At 34.6% G+C, this 26,159-nt stretch overlaps 1 protein-coding gene across 1 annotated transcript in view; it reads left to right on the top strand.

The window, feature by feature from the left end:
- The first annotated feature begins 12,996 nt into the window (after nt 1–12,996).
- Nucleotides 12,997–26,159, top strand: part of LOC145291107 (uncharacterized) — a 416,667-nt gene continuing 403,504 nt past the window's right edge. Inside the window, exon 1 of the mRNA XM_080136623.1 lies at nt 12,997–13,376. Coding sequence (XP_079992749.1) covers nt 13,039–13,376 — 338 coding nt within the window. The 5' untranslated portion in view covers nt 12,997–13,038. The remainder of the gene's footprint in view (nt 13,377–26,159) is intronic.

Below are 26,159 nucleotides of genomic sequence, written 5' to 3'. Positions count from 1 at the left end.
AATTATTACAAACTATATTAATGAAGCAAGTAGAAAGAAAGAATTGCAAACTCTTTATCAGAATTTTTGTATGGACCAACAAATGGTCTGACTTTTCCAGCGTATTTTAGAAGATATGAAAATTTTTTTTTTTGAAGATGTCTGTCGTGGTCTGACGAGGAAAAATTATTCTGCTGTTACAAACACTTGGTACTCAGGAAAATATAAAGTATATAAATTTCATTCTTCCAAAGAAACCTGAAGGTATTTCTTTTAAAGAAACGATAGATATATTATCGAGAATTTTCGGGGAGCGGGACAGTTTATTTTATACGCGTCATAAGTGTCTATTGTGAACAAGATGAGGAGGATTTTAGAAATAAAATATGCTATAAGACATAACGGTCACAAATCAACGGTATGCAAAAAGAAAAAAAGACCGTAAGCCTGAAAGAATAAATACCATCGGATCTAGAAAAGAGTCCATGAATTATAAGAAAAGAAAATATATTGATGTCAAAATTAATGGCTGGAAAGTAAACTGCCTTCTGGATGCTGGGAGTGATATATCCCTAATTGATGAGGTAACTTGGAAGAAAATTGGATCTCCAAAATTACAAAATGCAGAAAATATTGCCCGAGGTGTTTCTGGAAATGGATTAAAATTCAAAGGTGAATTTTATACAAATGTGACACTGAATGAAAATACAGTAAAGACCAAAATTTATGTCATACCAGGGGAAAAATTTAATTTATTTGGTATCGACTTGATGATACTATTCAATTTATGGGAGAAACCCATAAACTCGTTTTGTAGGAAAGTAAGTGTGGCAGGGATAGAAAATTCCAAACTGCCAGAAAAATGTATTAAGGATTTGAAAAAGGATTTTAAAAATGTATTTTCTGTGTTGTTGCACTAAGGTTGAAGTGAAATTAGAAATGAAGGACAAAGCTAAACCGGTGTTCAAACCTAAAAGGAAGATTCCATTCTCTTCACTAGAAACAGTGGATAAAGAACTAAAGAGACTCGAAGAAAATGGAGCAATTGAAAAAGTGGACTACTCTGAGTGGGCATCACCCACAGTATATGCAAAAAAGAAAAAGATTAGGGTATGTGCGGATTTCTCAACTAGACTAAATGATTGCTTAAAAAATCATAAATATCCGCCCCCGACACTCGAGGAATTTTTTCTAAGTTGAATCGGGGAAAAATTTTCTCAAAAACTGATTTATCATAGGACTATTTGCAGGTCAAAGTCCAGGAAGATTGCTCAAAATACCTGACGATAAATGTTCTAGGGCGACAATTTTATGATTCCACCCTAATGCACACACACACACACACACACACACACACACACACACACACACACACACACACACACATATATATATAACTATTATCAGCTAATGGCCTTTGGGCCTATATAAAGCGGTAATCTAAATTATTAGGTTGGTGCAAAAATAATGTTATTTTGACACGAATTTGAATGTAAAAAAAACGACATTATTTTTGCATCAATCTAATAAAAATATAAATTTGGATTTTCTTCACAATAAATTTATGACTTCTATTTTCTTCATAATACAGAAAGGTATGCGGATTCTTCTTCTATATACCCGCCTCCGCTATTTGATAAAGGTCAAAACCAGTTTCAAAACTTAGTACAGGTTGGAGCGATAAATTTGTCGCCCCAAAGAAAACAACACTACAACTTTATTTCCAAACTTTTATTGAAAAAATCAATTCAAGTAACTTGATTATGTATGAGAGCTGACATTTATTCTATATAGCCGCCTTCAGCTTTAATCATCGCCTCGATACGGGTCTGGAACTGGGAGCATGCCTTTTCCACAGGCGCCAGCAGGTCTCGGCGAACACTCGGCGGATGGCGGCGATCAGGCTGGTTTTGGTTTTGTGTGAGGTCATGTTGCTGATGTTCTCGACGTATGACTAAACGAAGTAGTCCAGTGGGGTCAGGTCGGGGGAATAGGGGGTCTGTGGGAGAAAGGTACAAAGTCGTAACACTCCTTCTAAAGCCAAGCCTGGGTCTCTTTGGACTTATGATCCGGCGCTGAGTCCTGTTGTCACAGCAAACCGAGATATATTCATCTGAATTTAAAAGTTAAAAACCGCAAAAACTTTCTTGTCAACCTAATAATAATAATAATAATAATAATAATAATAACAACAACAACAATAACAATAATAATAACAGCAATAATAACAATAACACCAATAGTACTACTACTAATACTAAGAACGACAACAACAAGAACAACAAAAAAATAACAACAATAATAACAATAACGATAATAACACACAATACTGATACTACTACTACTACTACTAACAACAGCAACAAAAACAACAACAACGGCAATAATAGCAATAACAATAATAACAACAATACTACTACTACTACTGCTACTAACAACAACAAAAACAACAACAACAACAATAATAACAACACTAATAATAACAATACTACTACTACTACTAACAACAATAACAACAACAACAATAATAATAATAATAATAATAATAATAGTAATAATAATATCGACATACAATCAAGAATAGATCTCTCCAAATCAAGACATAATAGATCATAAATAAATGAAAGTCTCGAATGAAATATCTTTGATAAGCACATTTCCATGCAATTACTAAGCTTTACTCGAGCTTTGAGACCTTCGTAAGTAAATACCGCAATAAATATCTACAGAAATATATTATGCACCAATCTACATGGATCGATACAACACATCCATGGAAACTGCAAATTATATGGAAACTTATCGGCAGAAAATCTCGAACGTGCATTGAGTTGCATCGGAACAATTAACTCGACAACAATATCACCTCTGTCTCCAGACACTCGGTCAAACTGCACATGCATATCCCAATAAATAACTGCGCAAAACTGAAAACAGAGGTAGGCACATGTGCAGACACCTGCATTATAACAGCTGGCCAAAAAATCAAAACAGCTCATGAAATTTTGAAAGGGTATAGGGGATGAAAGATTATAAACCTTGGGGAACCCGCCTTAAAATAACTTATAAAACAGATCAATAACGCCGAGGTTATATTATTGCTTTTTCTTTAGTAAACATTACCGTTTAGGGAGATGTGTCCAGAAAATAAAATAAAAAAAATCAAGATCTATATATATGTATGTATGTATGTATGTATGTATTTTGGGGGTGGAGAGGGCTCCCGTAAGCCGTGGTGAAGGCAACCTTTCTAGGAGAAGCAAATCTCTGATTTAAAAAACCATGAAGCGGGAGACCAACACCCGAATTAAGCTAGTCTGCAGTTTAATTTGTTGCTGGATCTCAACATTTTGAACCGAAAGAGAGACTTAACTGTCATACAAAGCTAAGACTCTGTAACATCATCTGTGTATAGATACTCCCTCAGGCATTTGTCTATTAAAATGGTCCTGTGGCGATGGAAGTCATTTTTGGGCTCATGGATTTTTAAGTGTCTGAGGGAGTGGCACTCGTCTAAAAAGACTATGCAATAATCATGTATGTATGTATGTATGTATGTATATTTCTGCAAGATTATATATTCTTATAATATATACCAATCCTTATTTAAGAAGCTCAATCTAATTACAGTCATTTTGTCTGTTGTTCTCCCGTTGTATATACTTTCGATGTTTCGTGTTCATCTTTGAAAAATATTATTGTATTCTCTAAACCAGCTCGTGTATAAGTACTAGTGAACAATAACTTTTGCACTCTCTCAACTTGTTATCGTACGCATGCAAATATACAAATAAATAATCAATTTTACGGATGCAATTTTGTCACGGGCACACATGTATGAGCTAGAACAGAAAAGGTATTTATAAAACCGGTCAAAACTAATTTACATGCGATGATCATTAAACCCAAAACCGACTTGTCAAAATAATTTAATAGTTTAATATTTGTATTGAATTTTTGGGTCGGGTATATCGGAAATGCTATCTAGCTTGACACAGACAAGCACCTGGCCGGAAAGAACTAAATACTAGAAGAAACAAAAACACGGCCAATTGTCGGAAATAAATTAATTTTTATTATTTTGAATATTTAAACTATTGTTCTAATCTTGAGTGTTATTCTCACAACGTTTAGGTCGATGTCATTCCCGAACTTCTTCAGGTGTATGTTATTGAACTCGGAAAATTTTTCTGTTGAATCCGGAAATCTGCACGGAATTTCGAATTGAAACCTTTATTTAATTCAATGCAGTAGCATGACATCTTGCTGCTCAACCCACCACTTAAAGTGCCCCTGTAAGCATGGTCCTTAATTCACACTTGTCCCCTCCTTACGTCGCAGAGAAAATTTCCTTGTTTTGGGATGAATATGAGTAAAAATAAAAAAAGTAAACTGTCTGTGACGTCACAGGCACAAGGTGCGATTAAGCGGATGCTGTAATTGGGAAGAGAGGATTCGTACTTTAGTCTAAACCACCAGAGAGGCAATTGGGTTTTGGAAAACTGTTTTCCTCTTCCCCTTCCATGAGGGAGAAGGTGAGGGGTGTCCTATGTATTTGCATGTGTACACTAAAGAACAAATAAAACCCTGAAAATATTTTAAAGTTCAATTCCAGCTGTCGATGCTTCTTTATTTAATAACATTCGTGAAAGCTGTTTTTGAGAAAAAAAAAAAAAACACCAACGAATACAAGAGGAGATTGGAACGTTGATTGCAACGTATTCACAGAAATATGGTCGGTTCATTACAATGCTTACAGGGGCACTTTAAGTGGTGAGTTGAGCAACAAGATATCATGCTACTGCATTAAATTAAATAAAGGTTTCACTTCGGTGGAAACGGTGGAAATTCAAAGATTCTTAATTCTGCAACATTAGGACGAATCCATTAGACTCTAAAGATAATGAGGGTCATTTTATTATACGCTTGAATAACTCACCGATATCTTTTCTATGACTCCTTGCGTCATTAATCATCACTAATAAATTCTTATATTCAATTTATAACAATTTCATTAATACTAAAAGTACATTCCTAGACTTTTGGTGTGAGGTGCATTTTGATTAGCTAATCGACATGATTTGTGATAGATTTTTTTTAATTCAATTTTCACCCCAAACAGGGGGCTACTATTGGGGACATAACTTGCAGGGGTATTATGAAGGGAGATGAGCAGCAAGATGTCTGTTCACATTACACTTGAACTTCTTCATGTCAATACAGTTGGGAAAGCAGAATCCCGGAAGGGAGTTCTACAATCTACCAGTTCTAGGGAAGAAACTGTTGAGGTAAAAGGCTTTCTTATATCTATGGATCTCTACTGTGTATGGTGAGATTTAGTTGCTTGTTGGGTTTGTTGGGGTATTTACATCGAAGGGTGCAAGTGCTTGCAGTTCATCAGAGCATTCACCATTAAAATACTTGTACCAGCTGAAACTCGCTACAATCACAGGCAGGAGCTAAGTCTCGCGGCTCGAGATTTGACATCCATTTTCTCCCTGGCTTGTCCAATCACAAGCCAGCTCTCAATCACGTGACCGAGTACATAAAAGACGAAATCACAAACCCTTTTTCCTCTTTCTCACTGGCTTCAGCTGGAAGCAGACAGCTTTGGGCTTTGGCCCTAGGCCGAACGTGAATACAACAAGCTAACAATGGCTCTCTTCAAACTCACACTTGCTTCCACGTGCATTCCACATACGTACTCTTTCTTACTACGAGACATCAACCCTTTGCCCTGTCTCTACTATCGGACGCACGCTCCTACATACGTAAATACACTGAAGACTTTGCTCTTTCTTTATCCTTTAATCGGCCTCCTTCTTCCCGACGACTACTAACTATAAACACGTGTAAATGGAACTGTTCTCTCAACAAGCCGGCAATATATTAAATCTGCATTTAAACAAGAACACTTCGACCTACTAACCCGTTCCTCCTGTGTACACGCAACTAACGAAGATGACAAATAAATTGTTTATTAATATAGAATGAAACTCCATTTCGTTGTCTCTTATATTCTATATACTTGTAGAACAGGCGGAGGGATTCAACCAATCGCTGTATTTGTTAAAAATTAGTGGACAGATATCGCCAAGTATAACTTAATTTCGGTTAAAACGATTAATTAATAACCATGATTGAGAAAAGAGAAAGTTTCCAACGAATATTACCGACGAGTCCTTCATAAAAAATGCTAAAAGTATATTTATGTTGTTTTTTTTTGTTTTTTTTTTTAAATAGGAGTAAAACATAGAATAAATACTGGATTACAATTAATTTTCATTTAATTCTTTTGCAGGTGCGATCCAAATAATTTCACTCTAAATAACTCACGTGATCTAAATACAAATTTACCATCTCAAACTCCAAGTACTTGAAATTTTGTTTCCTCGTCAAAAAGGCAGCCATTGTTTTAATCTTTTGTTTATAGTTGAAAAAAAAAAAAAAAAAAAAAAAAAACCAACAAAAACAACGTGAATTAATGACTGTCTGAAATGTGGAATGGATTTTGCAGCATTTAAACTGTCGAATAGAAAATTATTCCTGGCCTTAAAATTTTTATCAAATCCTCATGCATTAAAAGATTGGAAGCTTCGAAAGGAATTTACATCCAATACTTTCATGCATAAGAATTTAAACAACATTTTAGCGTTCGGGCCAAGATCACAGTGTAGTATCTGTTCTGATGTTACATTTCATCTTTTCTGTCCTCGGTAAGTGGATGAGAAATCCTTCATTACCGAGACAATTTTAATTTTTGTCCCTATCCAGAGTGCCCCTTTTTGGGGAGCTGGGTTTTCCCCACATTAAAAAACTGACCTTGTGTCTAACTCTGCCCTCAAGGGGAGGCAAGTAAATAGGAGCATTAACAGATCTGGTTCAAGTATAAACTTAATTGCCCAACTATAATGTCATGCATTTGAATTTTAAAATGACAAAAAAAAAAAAAATAAATAAATAAATAAATAAAATAAATAATTGGATAAAATACAACAACGAAAGGCATAAATAAACATAAGCAAATGAAGAAAAGCACATCCGATTCATATAAATTTACTTTGAAAGCAAAACGCTCCCAGGCAACGCCGGATATGTTTAGCAAATATGTTTATTTATTTGCTATTTGGCCTTCGGGACAAGATCAAAGTGTAGTATCTATTCCGGCAGATACTGCAAGCAAAGACCATATGTGGGGGAAACCCCACATATAAGACCTTGGTCAATGTAGGGGCAACCCTTCATACCAATTGTCACTATCCAGCTCCCCTACTCCCCGGGGAGTTTGTCCCCATTTCCCCTTCACTCCTCACTTTAAAAATCGGCCTTGTGCCTAATTTGCTTAGTGGGGGAGCAAATAAATACCTCAAAGTGTAGTATCTGGTCTTTAGATGCTGCACTTCAATTTCTTGTTCTCTGTCGGTGGAGGAGAAATCAGACAATTTTTATTTTTGTTCCTTTTCTCCACGTTAAAAAACGACCCTGGTGTCTAACTCTGTCCCGTGGAGAGGCATTGTAAATAGGAACTATCTGGCGCTACCTGAGAGTGTTTTGCTTTCAAAGTAAATTTGTATGAATCGGCATAGTCCATTCCATTCCCCGCAGTTCTTCATGTCTGAAGATGACTAGGCAAAGGTCTGTGTTGAAGCTTTCCTCTCCTGCTGTGGAATATCCTTCCGTAGGTAATACATGTGAAGCAGTCGGGATTGTGTCTTCGGAAATGTTTCTGCTGGGCTGCGACCTCTCTCCTATTCTCCATCACTAACTTCACGACTACTGAATCGGCATAGTGCGACATTTATGACCGATTTGATTCTGTTGTTGGCATCAGCCTCCCCCCTCCACCCCCGTCCGCCGATTCTTTCTAGAACACGGACAGAACCAAAAATAAAAGTGTGAATCATTTTTTAACTTTGTGAGAATAGAATTGATAATTTATACTATTGGAATTATTTGGACTACTGTTCTCAGCTTCAGTGTTAATTTCACATCGTTTCGGTCGATGTAACCTCCGATCCTCTCCAGGTGCATTTTTTGAATTCGGAAATCTTTCTATCGAACTCGGGAATCTTTCTATCGAAATCGGGAATCTTTTTGCCAAACTCGGGAATATTTCTGCCGAACTCGGGAATATTTCTACCGAACTCGGGAATATTTCTATCGAACTCGGGAATATTTCTATCGAACTCGGGAATATTTCTGTCGAACTCGGGAATCTTTCTGCCGAACTTTCGAATCATCATAGAATTTCGAACGAAACACTTTATTTAATCCACGAGGACAGCATGCTCGTTCCGGTAGCCATGACCAAGTAGAAGTCCTAAGCAGTTCACAATTGTATTCTTAGTATCACCTGCACTGAGGCTTGAACAGTCAATCTTTAGTAGAGTGCACGTTGCCACCGTCCCTATCATAATAAAGAAAAGGTTGGACTTTAGAAAGGTTCTACCGTTGTTTATTTGTCTTTCTAATACACAAAATATACAGACGTAGTTATAGGCACATGGTTTTTTTTTTCTTGAGGGAGGGGGGCATATTTCATTTAACGTGCAATTTTAATATATTTATAGGATATTCGAGAAAATTTTATTATTTCTTGATATGTTTTGCATTTCAGAACAATTTGAAATATTTAGTCACAAAAAAGTGTAACAGTTTTTGTGTATTATTGGTTGGTTTGAGACCTGGAGAAGATAGACGACCTGAAATTAACGTAATATTAGAAAAGAGTGACCTGTATTGGCGTGGATCGCACTGGATTAAAAGATCAAAAATCTTAGTTACATTTCAATGTTTGTAAAATAACTCGATGACCATAAAATATAAGCGGGAGAATTGTAACGGAGATGTGGAATTTGTGGTTAGCAAGAAATAACCTAGTAAATTTTCTGCTGCATCCGCAAAACTAAATTCGCCAAGGAGCTACAAAAAGATATAGTTAAAATCCAGGTAAGGTAATGAGGACCTTGGCAAGAAGGGGCTGAACAAGGATATTCGTTACTCATCATACAAAAGTCGCAAAGGCAAGTTATTCAGCGTCAAAACCCCAAAGAATCGCCTTACGAAAGCCAAGAAACTCTCTAATGTAATCAAACATCTTGTCGAACAGAGATGCTCTGGTTCTTTTAAGAACCAATTACAAAATGCGCAGAAAATATGGCTAGCCTACGGACCGCATGAAGTCCCATACGTCGTGAAGACAAAGTTCTTTTGAAGAGGACGGCTGATCAAGTATTTATTTGCATTAGATTTGAAGACAATCATGATATATTCGGTTGGGAAAAAATCTTGTGGTGTCTTGTTCCGCAGATAAGATATTTTAAGAAAGGAACTTTGTTCATGGAAGTTTTGTTTGCGTTTATTTTTAATGATGCAGTAAGAATCAGCCCGTTAAATGACACAATTCTAAGGCAGGGATTGTATTAAATTAAGCTATCTTCGATTTGAATTCATTCAAGGTCGTATCACTTGCAGTTTTTGCTGTGCGAGTTTATAAAGTGTTCTTGTGTCAGGCAATACAAAATACAGCATAATCATGTTGCCAAACCGGTTCCCGCTCAATGATAAGCATTATCAGTACTAAATGGGTGACCATTTAAGAATACTAGGTTCTGTATGTCGGAAGGTCCCCGGTTTATCCCGACAGTGTTTCTACTAGTTTTAAACTTTGGTTGCAAGCAACGTCGGTCCAGAAAGAGACTGGTCTGAGATTGCTCAACCTTTGCTTTGCAATATACTCACTTCGCACAAGGGTTATCCCTTGTCTCTCCAGTTTGAACAGAGGGTTGAAAGACAGTGCAAAGAATAGTTTCAAGATGCTAATTTCTGTTGCATTGCCCCTTTGCTTTCCTCCACGGAGCCGTGTCGATGTATTTTTTTTTACCTCAAATTCGTATCGTTTATTTTTTTATTCGTTGTTTCTCTCGTTGTCATCTTTTTCATTTGTGTGCCATCTCTGTGGCTAGGATCTCTTGTTTGTTTGTTATTGTGCATATAATTTCATTGAGTTATTGTTGTAGTACCGTAAGGGTTCGGAAGAAAGACATAATTCGGTATTTAGTGAATACAAAGTATATTGAGCAGAAACGTTAATATAACAAATAAAAAGTGTGATTGTACGTCAGTCCGACTGCCGAGCGCGCATAACTTACACATATCATGTGTTCAAATCTCGAGAGACATATTCTAGCAGACTTTATAGTAAGTGGAAGAGTTCATTATTATCCGTAGGGTGGACACACTATAACACTCCATATCAAACCATAACTTTGCCGGGGTATAAGCATCATTTACGATATAGTCATAAACGCTAGAAGTTTTAAAGTTCATCAACAAAGTCTATTTTTAACAGTTGAGGTCGTCGGAAAAATTCACCCATTTGTTTCTTTATTTTGTCCTTTTTATTCTCGAATAAATGATTTTAAATAATCCTTGTCGCCCGTACTTTATAAAGTTCTTGAATAAAAGTTCTTTCAGAAGTCTCCGTCAGCATTGTTATGAGTGACATAAATTCGAGTTTCTTGATAATCTCTCGTCGCCAGTTTTGTAGGTAACAAAAGTTCGACTCCTCGTAGCCAGAAATATGGTCCCGTAAGAACCCGGAAGAAAAACACAACTCGTTATTTAGTGGAAACATAATTTATTTAAAAAAAAAATACAACAAATAGTGTGGTTATACGTCAGTCCGACTGCCAAGCGTGTATGACTTGTGCATAAGTTGTGTGTTAACGCCGAGGATCATATTCTCCTAGTCTTTACAGTAAGTGAATAATCTGTAGGATGGACACTCCATAAGTATTATATTTAAAAAGAAATTAAGACGACAGAATCTAGAAATGGAGATTTATTCAGATAAAAAGTTTAAGCAATTACAAGTACCATTTACACTTAATTATCCAGGAAAGAAATTAACCAAAGTAACTATTAGATAGAGGAATAGACTGATAGATAGACAGACACAGATCAGCACCCATCGACGCGTGAGATTCTCTACAGTTTATAATTTTGTCAGTGACTGTTCGCTTCAAATTCCGAAATTGGTCTCCTTATAATTATAACCGTTCCTTCTCGCTTTTGTCTTACGTGATATCACAGTTGTGGACTTTTCTCCCCATATCGTTTTGTCTTATGTCTTCTGCTTTGAGAATATTAGGCGCTGTATGTAAGAGGACGCGGATATTCCCTTTGCAAGAACTGCAAAAAAATTAACGTCGTTATCTCCCCTATCGAGAATATGTATGCTCTGACAAATTTGTGCCTTACGATTAGCTACAATAAGAATCGAGTACGTTAGTTAGTTTCGACATGCAGTTCCCATAGCTAAGTCAAACAAATAAAATATTTGACAGATAAGGGAATGGTTGTAAGAAAAGTAATCGGAACAAATAAATTATATCTACTATTTTATAAAAGTCACTTTGTGTGTGTGAGAGTTCCTTCCTTATAGGTTCCGAAACGGCTGAGCCTATCTTTTGCAAATTTCACACAAAGTTAATTTATATGTCTGGTAGTGTGCTTAGATATGTTTTGTACAGAAATTCATCTAATAAGTATCCGAAAAAAAATCCGATCTTAAAAATAATCTTTCTCTCTTCGAGATTAAAAAAAAAAAATTTACAGGGGAATATTTTACGTTACACCGGCCAAGGGAAATAATAAAACCTCAGCAAATCATTTCTTCTAAAAAAAAAAAGAAAAAAAAAGAAAAAAAAACAACAACAGATTTATTGTCATCTGAAGATATAGCTCAGTGGTAGAGCATTTAACTACAGATCGAATGATCCCCCTGTTCAAGCTCGGATGTACCTCATTATTTTATTTTAATTTTTTCTCATTAATGAGTTCAATTTACGATAAAAGAAGAGGTACCATTTAAAATCGCCGCAAATCATTTCTTTGTTTGCACATTTTAAAACTACTCGTTAATCAGAAGTGACTTTTCCAGGGAATTCATCGTCAAGTCCAAATATCAGCTGACGTGATATTGTAAACAAACACAGACGGAATTTGATGAATGTTATTATAATTATTATTTTAAAAAATGTCTTTGCGAAGTAGTCGATATAGCTTGAAGTGGTTTAATTTTAAATCATATTTATCTATCTTAACTCAAGCGTTAGGGAACCCGGCAGAAGTGCTAAGTGTTTTGATCTCGATTCTAGCTGATGGCACCCAAGTCATTTCTAAAAACTTTTGAAATCAGTACTATATATTAGGTAAAGTATAATATTTAACAGAGAATTGGTTTTGTAATAATAGATACGAAATCTGCGTGAATTAAAATATATTTACGCGTATTTTACGACCGGGCAACGCCCCCCCCCGATAGTATAGATATAAAATTTAAAGAGGCAATATAATCTTAAAATTCGCTTTTTCATTGACGCGCAAGTCAAAAGATAAAGCCGTAGGACAACACTACTATATCATTATTGTTTTAGGAATTTGTTGAATGAAAACTAATATACCTGTTAGTCATAATTAATATGATGTAATCAACGTACGAAGATATTTTGCTATGACTAACACAATTACTTATCATAAGATACACTTTCGTCTTAGGAATATATCAAAATAACTCTTTGTAATTGAAAGGAGCCAATGGAACTTTCCAAGAATGATGAGATTTTAGTTTCTTGGCTTATGCATTCATCTTGTGAATTCTTAAGCGTCCCCGCTACCCGGATGATACCCAACCCCAACCTGACAACCGGGTACCGGAAGTATTGTCGATTTGATTAGTTTTACGCATTTAGCTTTTTTACACGGAACCAATGAAAGATCAGCCAGGTGTTGCCAGCATAAAAGCCAGTTACGGGGTTTTGCCAGACATCTAGATAAGGATATAAGACAACGATCCTCCCACCCTTCTTCCACCCGTAAAAATCTTGACAAAATAAACTTATTTGGTATTAACAGTTTCATAGGAACAGCTTGTCCCGCCCCTCTTCAACAGTCTACATATTTTTTGTTGCTTTTTTTGACCACCCACTTATGTTTTTTTTTCTTATCGAGTCCACCTCCCCTACACCTCTCAAAATTTCATCGAGATATAAATATATGAAGTTAGCAGGAATTCGACAGTTGAGCCAAAGTGCTCTGCTCTGTTTTTTTTTGTCAGAAGAGAAAGAAGAAGAAGAAAAAAGAGAAGCATTAAAAGAATTAATCATAAAAAACAACAACAAAAAAAAAAACAAACAAAAGAAAAAAAAACGAAAGAAGGCCACCAGTAGAGACAGGATTATTCTAGACGATACTGGTGTTCCATCACCGTTTGTGGCTGGCTGGCTGGCTGGCTGGTACAAAGTCATGGAGAAGGTCCGATTATTTGCCGCTATCAGTTTGGGCGTGCTGGTCATCTTGATGACAGGATCAACCGGGAACGCCGAGACGAAAGGGTAGCTATGAAATTCAGTTTATTTAATTATAAGAAAAGTTAATATATAAAAGGCTATATGTCTGTCTGTCCGTTTGTCTGTCTTTCTGTCTGTCTGTTTGTCTGCCATATTTTCAAACTATATGTCTCCGAAAATAAAAGTCGCAGAGCGGTACTAGGGGCCTCAAATGATTGGATTATTAATCCACCGTTCTTTTATGGGTCTTAACTCGGTTAAAATAGTTTTTAAGGTTCCAAAAAGGAGTCAAATTTGAAAAAATCGTTATACATTTTGTACATTCATATTAGTTAATTTTTAATCGGCTCATATGCGTGTCACGTTGGTACAGTGGTAACGTCATCAGCTTAGAATGCTACAGTTTTGTTTTCGGTTTCGATTCTAGCTGATGGCACCCAAATGATTTTTTTTAACTTTTGAAATCATGACTCTATGATAATATTTACAGAATCTGGACGAATTAAAATATCGTATTTAAGCGTATTTTACGACCGAGCAAAGCTAGTATTTCCTATATTTTGATCATATATCAGGTTTCACTAGTTGAATTGCTAATAGTTTGTTATAAATCAATTAATATTCCAAAATCTTCAGACAATTATATCTTGCAATCACTCATTGCTTACGTTTCAAAGGATTTTTTAGATATCAAATATTAAGCATACACAAACACACGTATATATATATATATATATATATATATATATATATATATATATATATATATATATATATACTGTTTTAACAAAAACTACAACTTTAAAGAATGGGTTGATGGCAACAAAAAGTGTATTTCATTGAAGTCCTAGTTTTTGTTAAAACAGTATATGAATGCTCAATTATGGAATATGATAATTTTGTAGCTTACGGTTTCAATCATCTCTTTTTGGCTTAAAATTTATTGGTATATGAACGATTACTGAATTACATAAACCCAGTAAAATTCGGAATACTACAAATAAGACTATATATATATATATATATATATATATATATATATATATATATATATATATATATATATGAGATAAAAATTACAATTAAATTTACCAAAATGATCCAAGATGGTAAAATTAAAGTATATTATAAATATTAAAGAATTAATATTTATAAAGTTATCTCAGCCAGATGTAAAAGCTCGATAAAACCAAATAGGAGATAGAGCTTATAACACGAGCAAACAGTTAATAAAACATGTTAAAAAACACTTTGAAATGAGTTAAAAACATATTTAATCTGAAAAAGGAAACACTAGATAAGTGGATAGTCTTTAATCCGTGGAGTTTCGAACAAATACTTTCCTTCTCATCAGAGGGTAGGAATTGGAAAAAATGCGGGATCCGATTTTGCATGCAAAGGACTATCCACTTATCTAGTGTTTCCTTTTCAGATTAAATATATATATATATATATATATATATATATATATATATATATATATATATATATATATGTGTGTGTGTGTGTGTGTGTGTGTGTGTGTGTATCTGTGTGTGTGTGCGTGCGTGTGAAAAAATGAATGTTAAGATAAATAAAATCTTATACTTAAAATATATAGATATTATTGTTCATGTTCTGTTATATTTAACAAGCATTAAGCGTCTAAAAAAGATTGGTGTACACCACAACGAGTGAGCTATACTTGCAAAAGCGTGTTTTTTTTCTGAAAACATGTGTATATATATATAACTACTTCATTTACTCACATAAAATTAATATACGAAAGTATAGATTTATGCTCAAAACGTAGGTAGAGCTAGTTAGTAATTTATAAAATATATATGGCGATTAAGCTACACTGAATATTCGGCGTTTCTATTAATCTATTAAACTGTAGAAGAGAAATAGCAAATAACTGTGTTCACAAAATAAAATTTACTCTTGGATAGCGATACAAAATAGTTTTAAAACTAACAAAAACAATAGAAAATAAATAAATAAATAAATGAAATAAACATGAATATACATAAACGATCACACATATATGTATGTATATATATATATGTACATATATGTGCATATATGTATGTACACATATGTATATTTATATATAAAAAAATGTCTGCCTTAAACCACTAACCTAGTTTTAAAACAGATACTTTGGTCGATAAAATGCATGCCCATTGGCTGATAGGAAGGGGCGCGGTGGATACTAGAAAGCTGATTGGCTAACTAGAATCCTCAACAGAAGAGGACCATATAAAAACGATAAACAACCACAGAATTCGCGCATAAGCCTGACGAATCCTATAGTGGATGAAACGCCGAATATTCAGTGTAGCTTAATCGCCATATATATTTTATAAATTACTATATATATATATATATATATATATATATATATATATATATATATATATATATATATATTCCACAAGATCTACGATAATCAAAGTGTGTCTGATTACAGAAATTTGTCCAGTTAATTACATTTAAATATAATTAATAAATAACTCCATTTTCTTGTTTTCATTTGATGTCCTGATTGACACATTACTTTGCTTGTTATATATCTATATACATATCTATAAAAGTGAAAATGTGTGTGTGAGGACACTTCTTAACCTATATACTCAACGAGTATTTGATCTACAGACTTGAAATTTGGTATATAGAGTATTCAGACAGGTGGAAAACTTTTTAATCAGTTTTTATCAAAAAAAACAAAAACAAAAAAAAAACGGCTGCTAAGCGGTTAAAATTGAAAAATTGGTACGTGGAAGTCACCGGGTTATTATCTGTTTGTCAACTGTTTCACGAGGTTTGAAAACACATTTTAAAGATTGTGGCAAGCTGGTTCACTGTCTTAAGGTTTTGGTTTCGATCTCAGTTCGAGTATTTTTTCACTTACAAAATAAAAAGGACTGTTTAGAAAAAACATAATATTCGCATACACATGCATCAGTTTATTTCCGTTTTTTTTTACATCATTTTTTTAAAAGGAACTTCACATTACGTTTAATGCCGTGCAACACCGGGTACATCATATAGTGTATATATATATATATATATATATATATATATATATATATATATAGTGGAATTTTTTCTCGCCCTGACATTGATATTAAATGCCTACTTATCGATTTAAGAATCATAAAAAGAAATTCTTCGTATGCTTAATCATGGATATGCGAGCGACTACATGAAGGTTAACTAATTTTCATATTCCTTTAAAAAACAAGCGTTAATTACTTATTTTTTATGGTTTCTCATTGGAGGAATATCTTCATTTTACTATTACGCTGAATTCTATTTATTCATAGTTTCTACATTCTGCGCAATTGTGTAAAATTTAAGATAAGTAATTATTTACTATAATAATTAGTAATTATTAAATACCTACAGACACTAATGTTTCATCTTTTCGGGAATCATCAGCGCAAGGTGTAACGATCAATAACAGTCGATAGATTTGAACCCGGCAACAGAAGCCATCCCTGGCTCCATTAGTCAATTCGGCTACCGTTAACCGCGAGAAACATTGTTGAAATTTAAACATATACTTTTCAAATGCTTTTTAACGTCTGTTGGAGTGATCTAATCATTATATAATGATCTGCGCATAAGAGCAGGTACGTCCAAGGATGGAATACTGTTGTCACATCTGGGCAGGAGCTGCTAGAAAGGACTTGTCCTGCCTTGATAGAGTTCAAAATAGACTTCGTAGCCTCGTAGGAGATGTCCTTTTCTCTTCCTTGCAACCTCTATCTCACAGAAGAGATGTTGCGAGTTTGTCTCTGATGTATCGTTATTTTCATGGAAAGTGTTCGACTGAGCTTCAATCTATGCCCCCCCCTCGCAAAACTTCCACAAGAAACACTCGTCTAGCTGTAAACACTATCAATAATTCCCCCCACTCTTTATCTGCGCCTAAACCTAAACGTAGATTCCATGAACAAAGCTTTTTTATTAGAATTGCACACCTGTGGAATTGTCTTCCGTTTTCCTGCTTTCCGGCTGACTACAATATGGTTGTCTTCAAGTCTAACGTAAATAAGTTCTTGATGAGCCGTTCCATATAAGTTATCAAATTTAACAGATTTTCATTACTAATGATTATTATATTGTCCAATTTCTACTGTACACTCTTTAACCCTTATCCTTGAGTGGCCTCTTGGCCTTGATAATGTGGTGATGCCTTTGAAAAAAAAAAGAAAAAGTCCAATGTGAACAAATTCTAATTGAATCGTCCCCCTAAGTAATCCAAGTTACAAAATTCCCACTGTTTACTATGCTAAAATCACAATGACTAATGTATACCTATTAACCCTTATCCTTGAGTGGCCTCTGGGCCTTGATAAGTGGTGACACCCATGTAAAAAAAAAAAAAAAAAAAGCTAAATTGATCGACTTTTTATTTCAACTGAAAGTGCTAAAAAATATAACTTTTTGTTATGGGTTTTCCTTGGAGGAAAGTATCTTCAATTACCGTACTTCACGACAAAAACAACCGCCGTTTGATTATATATATATATATATATATATATATATATATATATATATATATATATATATATATATATGTATGTACGTATACATGTATATATATATATATATATATATATATATATATATATATATATATATATATAAAAGTGACCTTGTCGGCGTGTGTGCGAAAAGTCTCTGTCAAACTTCTCTCTGAATATTTGGCATACAAAGATGAAATTTGATATATAGGATATTTGATTTGTAGCATACATTCGATTTGTGTTTTAGCCGGTAAAATTGCTGCTAAGGTGTCATTATTGTTAAGAAAACAGTTGGCCTTGGCATGGTAAGACAATTAAAGCATTATTTTTACTGCTATTTCTCGTAAATGCGCGAACTTAAATATTCGTAACTCAAAATCGTTTATTTTTTTACTCTTTAACCTCTATCTGGCGGTAGCTCGGAGGGTAACGACCCTGGAGATATGAATAACGAGTACGGATGCAGTGCTGAACGTTCGGGGTTCGATTCTGGTGAATGGTATGCATGCCATATAATTTCATAACTTATTGGATAATAATCAATTGATAATTGACTCTATAATAATAAATAAGAAACCTGCATGAATTAAAATATAATATTCATACGTATTTTACGACCGGACAAAGCGGGGCGGCCTGCTAATATATATCTATATTCCTATAAATTTGGGGTATTTTGTGTATTAATATTCATATTAAAAATCTTTTTTTTCTATTCATTTTAAAAGAAAATACAACTTTGTTATATATGGGCCGTGGAATTGCATTCATCTGTAAAAGATCTAGCTAATTTTGCAATTTGGTTTTATCATCCTCAAAATAAGTGAAAATCCGATAGGCCTAGTTCCGAATATGCAGGATTTTCCAACCCATTTTTTCTCTAAAAGCTTTGATCATTAGTGCTGTGTAAAGAGGAGCAGATAGAGGCTCGCAACGGTTCTTCTATGAGAAAGATGCAGCGAAGAGAAAAATAGAACAGAGCTCACCAGATTTTGAAGTCTGTTTTGTATCCTGTCAAGGTAGGAAAGGATGCTATGGGCAACTCCCCACTCCCCATTTGAGGACGTATTTAGCTCTTGTACAGGTAGAGGATTGCAGATATCTACTGGAGCGGGACAATGACCCAACCATTTTTCCAACGATCTTGGCAACAGATTTGATGTATATGTTCAATTTCAGATCAGGAGTGAAGATCAGTCCCAGAAGCTTATCAAAACATGGTGCCTTCCCAAGACATGAGCTATTCATTTCAACTAAGGCCAGATGTGTATCAGAGCGTTGGTGATGGAAAAAGAGAAGCTTGGTTTTAGATGCATTAAAATTAACTAGCCACCCTTTTCTCCATTGCACTACGCGCTCAACGTCAGAAGAGGGAGAGAGAAAGAAATAAAGAGAGAGAGAGAGAGAGAGAGAGAGAGAGAGAGAGAGAGAGAGAGAGAGAGAGAGAGAGTAAAAACTTGGTCATTACCGGTCTTTTAAATGTTTCCATAGATGGTAGTGTCGTCTAAGAATGTGATTTAGGAGGTGATTAATGAAGAGCATGAATGGTATTGGGCCTAAAATGGAACCACGAGGGGCGCCAGCGTTAATAATATGAGCTACTGATTTTTGTCACGCAAAGAGACAGGTTAAAAGTTATTTACCTTGACATATAGTCTAAATGTTTGTCCAAGACAGCTTTAAACCTAGATATGGTAGGAATCGTCACAACCTCCCCTGGTAGGTAGTTCCCCGGTGCAGGACGCAGCGAACGCTGCCTTCCTCTATTAAACCGAAAACGATGATAAACGATGGTAAATTTTCAATAAGATTTATCTGGTTTTGTTTCATTTCTTTCCATAAATTTATAGGTGATGATCCAAAATTTCCCCTATATTAAAAATAAAAAACAATCTGTATGATTTACGTACCGATAACGGAAAGCAAACATCGTATTTCAAAAATCACGTAAATTGATCCAATAGTTAAATTTTTATATTGAAAATCATTTTTAAGCGAATTTGAATTTTTTCCTATATCCCTATCTAAAGAATAACTTTCTAAGATCTGAATTTGAATTATTTGAAGCTATTTTACTTGTTCATTTAGCATGTTTAAAGATGGCATTGTGATATTGTCGCTGTTCGTTTAGCCATAAAATTTGATTTTCTTGTTTAAAAATAAAACTACTCGATCAATTTACGTGAGTTTTGGTGTACGGTACCTTCTTTCCGTCATGGGTACGTACGGTTGTTTTATTTATTTATTTATTTTTTAATCTAGGGGAATTCTGGACAAGTACCGATTTGTATATTGTATTTTATGTAGGCGCTTAAGTAAGGTTTTTGATCATATATAGTAATCTGCCTATACGATTTCTGCAACTTTTTCATTCATCTTCAGTCATGACAATATTTTTTTTTTATTACATTTTCACCACAAAAAAGTCACATTGCTACTTTGATGTAGGGGGCTGCTATTAGGGACACAGGCTACAGGGGTACTAGGTGGGGAGTTGGGTAGCAAGATGTTGGTTCATGTTATACTTGAACTTCTGCATGTCAGTACAGTTGGGGAAGCAGGAACCTGGCAGGGAGTTCCAAAGTCTAGCGGTTCTGGGGGAAGAAACTACTGGAGTAGAAGGCTCTCTTACATCTAGGGATCTCTACTGTGAAGGGTGGGATTGTAGTGCTTGTAGGGTTTGTCGGGGGTATTTACGTAGAGGGGGTACAAGTGCTTGCAGCTCGTCGGAACATACACCGTTAAAATACTTGTAAAACAGGCAGAGGGATGCTACATTGCGCCGATGGGACAGAGGCTGAATCCTGGATGATAGTTCAGGACCTATTAGGTTGACGACTCTCTTTTGAACCTTGTCTAGGAGTGAGAGACTAGTAGCAGATGCACCGGCTCAAATATGACAACCATACTCCATACATGGGCGAATGGTGGCCTTATAGAAGTACAGGATACTTTCAGAGGTCAGTAGCTTTCTACCACGGTAGAGAGAACCTACCTTTTTCGCAGCGGTCCTGGCAATGCTCTCAATGTAATTGTTCCAACTCATGTTTCCTGTGAACGTTAGGCTGAAGAGTTTAAAAGATGTGCTTTCAGATAAATCTTTATCCATTGCTATTGGTTTCTTGTAGTTATTGAAGGAAACAAGTTTAGTCTTGGCAGCATTGAATGTGACCATCCATTTTTGTCCCCATTCCACTACAGATTGGAGGTCATCCTCTATTGTTTCTGTCATTTCTTTAAATATGTGTTCATTTGTTTTTCTGTCGTGTCTGTTATAGAGTGTGGTGTCATCAGCATATATACCCATCTCACAGACAATTTTGTCTGGGAGGTCATTTATGAATATTAGGAATAGTAGAGGTCAAAGAATAGACCCCTGAGGCACTCCCGCATTTATATCATATTGTTTAGATGTACGGCCATCGAGGACAACCTGGATTTTTCTCTTATCTAAGAAGGATTTAATTATGTTAAGTATTCTACCAGTGATACCGTATGATCTGATTTTCTTGAGAAGACCTTCATGCCATACACTGTCAAAAGCCTTAGATATATCAAAGGCTACCGCTCTACCCTCCACTGCTTTGTCAAGTGAATGGTATATACGCTCAGAGATTATAGTTAGAATGTCTGCTGTGGAACGGGCTTGCCTAAATCCATATTGTTGATCGGTAAGAAGTTTAGCATCTGTAAGGTGATAGACTAGAGCTTGGTTAATTATGGACTCAAATATTTTGGCAAAAAGTGGGAGGAGGCTAATGAAACGGTAATTGCTAGGTCAGTTTTTTCGCCAGAATTCTTGAAAACTGGCACCACAGAAGTAGTTTTCCAGCTGGCAGGAAAGCAAGATATGGTTCTATTATGTCTCGCTTAGAACGGAAAGATAAACTAATCACATTTTTATGCTAAGACGAAACAAGTCTTTATTTATAACAACAAATACAAAAGCGCCCACTAGGCAAGAAAAAAAAAACTGTCTTACAAGGTCGTTAATTTCGGATTAATCGTTCTGCGTTAAGGACGACAACTCATGTCCTATATTAATATGCAGTTTCAATTCAACCGCCAAGTGAATGAAGATATTTGAAAGACTGGTGCAAATTCTTAAGTAGCATTCACTGATTTTTATTTGCTTGTTCATTAATCAAAAACAAAATTGTTATAAAATGTGGAGAAGTAAAAATTTTATTGATAGTAAAAAAAAAAAACAACAAAAAAAAAACACTCATCACCTCATCACGTCCAAAACTGTCTTTTTTAAACATAAATAAGAAATCATGAACTGTCAACAATCTCATTACTCTGCCAAAACGGAACAACAATAGAGGAACAAGTAATACAGCAATAAAAATCATTCCCTGGATTCATTTTTTTTTACTTTAAGAAAAGTAAAAAAAAGAAAAAAAAAAGAAAAAAAAAAAACGCTAGGACAATAGAAAAGTGGAAAAAGTAATTCAGTAAAAGAAACGAACATTTAATGAATTCAGTTTATTCAGTTTTTGTGACAGTGTCAGATTAAACTAATAATTAACAAAAAGATCTACCCAGTCATGACTGACAGAACGAGAACAATCTACGCTCGTCGATTAAATAAATGGTTTGAAGCAATTGTTTTGCCATTTTTGTACTTTGTCGGTATTCATCCAATAAGTGTATTAACAGTTTTTACGGACCATTTATTAATTTCTTTCTGTGTACAATTACGTATTATATCATTAGAGAATTCTTCTTAATTTCTGATTATTTTGACTTGATATTTTAGATTTTAGAGAGGGGATCAATTTCTTGTATAAAATTATCACCCATTTCTTGGTCATCATACAATTTTCGGAAATAAATTAAAAAAAAAGTGTAACCAACTTTTTATTGTACATTTTTATTTTATTTTGTCTTTTATTTTATTTTAATTCTAATATACATCATATTTGTAACAGAAAATGATTTGCCGCCAACGACCCATATGAGATTTGACGTGAATTTTTTGGTGAATTTATTCTTTACTTTTGTTACGTTTTCGTAGAGGTGGAAAGACTTTCGGATCACTAAACTATTTAAATAAACGACTCTTAAAGTATGTAGAATAACGCATGCTTACATTGTATAATAATTAAATAGATAACTCTTAGAATATGTAAATCACCCCATATAATAAATATTTGAATTAATTTGGAATAGAAATGATTTCATATTTTTTTTTACTGCATTATATTTCACAACCGCAATGTCATTTTAAGTATTATAGGATATACATTTTTCAAACATTTTTTGTATCTTAAAGCCATAGTATTTTGTCCTATAATTAAACAAGCGGTTTCGGATGAGAAAAGAGTAGTTTTCTATAACACAGATAATGCAGGCATATTTTATCACCTGGATTAATATCCTTAATTGTTCTCGTCGTCTATTTTGTGTCATTTTTAAATACAGATTTCATTTTCTTTACTAAATCTACTCTGTCAAACGTCTGATACCTGATACTGTATTAGAGTTAGTTATGTTATGCAAGAATTGTTGATTTCCTCTTTCTTCCGAGTCTCTGTCGTCGTATTTCTCCAGAACTCTCTTGCACATAATCTATAAATCTCTCTACTAAGCTATTTGACCTTGGGTGGATAAGGAGGCGTTTCGATAGGGTTATTTGCCAATGATTCCCAGAATATGTTAAAATCTTTATTGTAAATCATGTAAGATTATCAGAAACAATCTGAGAAAAAAGGTCGCGCAAAAAATTAATAGCAACATTTGATGTCGTTTTTTTTTATATACTTTAGCGTTTCTTGTCATTAAGTAAAACTGTCAACGCCGATAAAGTAATAAAATCTATTAAGTGATCTTGCAAAATCAACATGTAAGCTTTCCGATGAGTTATTGGTTGCAGGCAAGTTGTTAAACTTTATCGCTGGTGCATTATCAGGCAGAGAACACTTTCTACACGATTTCACCAAATTTCTGATATCTCATCCATATTTGGCCAATAAATATCGTTACGCACTGAATTACCTACTAGATACTATCTTCAAGTGTTTTCGATTAGTTTGTGCAAGCGTTTGTCAGGACAAACTGACAGGATACTTCACTCTACAAATAAACACTGATCAAATATTTAAAATAGCATAGTATTCGAAGCTCAACTATGGTCCCTTTGAAACGGATATAGAAAGGCTCATACAAGGAATGGTGCACTTTCTAATGAAAGTTATTGTCAGAGCCGGTCAAACGATAGGACACAACTACGCATAGCTGGAGCACAGAAGAATGGAAACTTCTATCACTTCATATTCCTGGCACACGTATTCACATGCTGACAGCTGAAGGCAAATATTGACTACTGAACTGACACACAAAGTAAAACCAAAAGAGATTTTGAATTATTTTAAAACTTTTATTGAAAAAATCGATTTAGGTAACTTTATTATGTCGTAGACTGATATCTATTCAATGCAACAGCCTTCAGCCTCAATCACGGCCTTGATATGAATCCGGAACTGGGATAATGTTGTATCCTGTATGGTTTTGCTTGATCGGGCTAAGTATTCTTATTTGCAAATCTGTTGTTCAGTAGAAGAAAACGAGTATCATTGTAATCGTCAAAGAAAATAAACGTTTGCTTCTTGTTTTAAATTGGAGTTGTAATGTTATTGAGAGGGATAATTCTTCTGTTTCAACACTGACAGAGACAACACAACATCAGTATCGAAATCGAGTAATGACTTCGGACAAGCACAACGAGTGGAGGATCACGGCCTGTACAGTGAACACACACAGAGGCACGTTAATAACGATACTCCATTACACATGTAAAATAAATTTCTGTCCCTTTTTTATTTTTTGTTCATCTAATTTTTACCTGACGTATCTTTCCTCTCGTTTTTAAACGATCCTTTTCTGCTTTTATTTTTTATACAAGCAGGGAGACCCAACGTTTCCCGAGATTGAATGATAATCAACGAATCTTACTCACATACGCTTTTTGCCATCGAAATCGGTGAAATCGTTTATTTTTCAATCAAATAAATTAATTGGCTGCTCTAGTTGGGGACCCATCGCAGTGAACCGGGACTCTAACCACTGCGCTACGTACTCTAACCGCTGTGCATTGCAAGTACACGTGGTGCAGTTGTTAGAGTACTTGGAAAAATCAATTGTAGAAAAGTGATGTTCCCCTGAAGGTTGAAGGTTCAATCCTCAGTGTGGGCGACCGAAAAATACAATTGAGAATTACTTAGGACCTCTATCCAGTCATGGCTGACGGAACAAGAGCACGCTACGCTACCCTCGTGAAGTAAATAAAGGGTTCCGCTTGAAATTCCGTCCAAATTCCCGAGTTTGACAGAAACATTCCCGAGTTCGACAAGATACACCAGCAGAAGCTCGGAGATTATATCGACCGAAACGTTGTGAAAATCACACTGAAGATGAGAACAATAGTCCGATGAATACAAATAATATGAATAACTAATCCTCATCTCAAAAATTCAGAAATGTTATTTTTTTTCATAAAAATAACATTTCTGAATTAAAGCAGAAAAGTTAACACCTTACACAGGTCACCCACTAAAAGCAAGGTTATAACAACAACAAACAGCCCTAATACGCGGAAATATTAAAAAGTCGAGTACGACTGACCAAATATGGAGGAAAAAAGGAAACTATCTAACCTTATGGGACGAAATAAAAATTATAGACGGAGAAGGACTGTGAGGAGTAAACAATTCAAAGAATCAGCGCATATGCTGGGCGAGGATCACCTACCAAGTAGACCTAGTATAAATTTGTTATATTCAATACAATATGGAAACGGCTAATTATAAATAATAAAGTCATCAGGTTGGTTCAAGACTCTGAACTCATAGTTAATTTTTTTTATGCAATGATTTACATATAACAATTGGTCTACTTATAGACAACTAGCTGGCCGCCCAGTGTTACCCGGTTGTACAAAATGCTTACATATGATATTTTAATTTATGCAGATTGCGTATGTATAATTATAAAATCAATCTTCTATTGAATATTATATGTAACGAGGAATAATTTGCCCGGTGGACTACTTCGCAAAAAAAAAAAAAAAAAAAATAATAATAATGATAATGTTGTTCATCAAATTCCGTCTGTGTTTGTTTACAATATCATGTCAGATGATATTTGAGCTTGACGGTCTTAAACATAGTCTTTATTTTGTTATAGATAAAAAAAAAGAATTTTTACTCGGGAATATTTTATGTTACATCGACCGATGTAACGTAAAATATTCCCCTGTATAAATGATTCTTTTTTTTGTTTATAAGAGAAAGACTATTTTTAAGATCGT

The sequence above is a fragment of the Euprymna scolopes genome, chromosome 12 (genome assembly GCF_053919585.1).
Source record: "Euprymna scolopes isolate OS-2025 chromosome 12, ASM5391958v1, whole genome shotgun sequence".
Taxonomy (NCBI): Eukaryota; Metazoa; Mollusca; class Cephalopoda; order Sepiida; family Sepiolidae; genus Euprymna; species Euprymna scolopes.
Note: the sequence above shows the minus strand (reverse complement) of the source record. Positions and strands in the feature narration are given on the sequence as shown.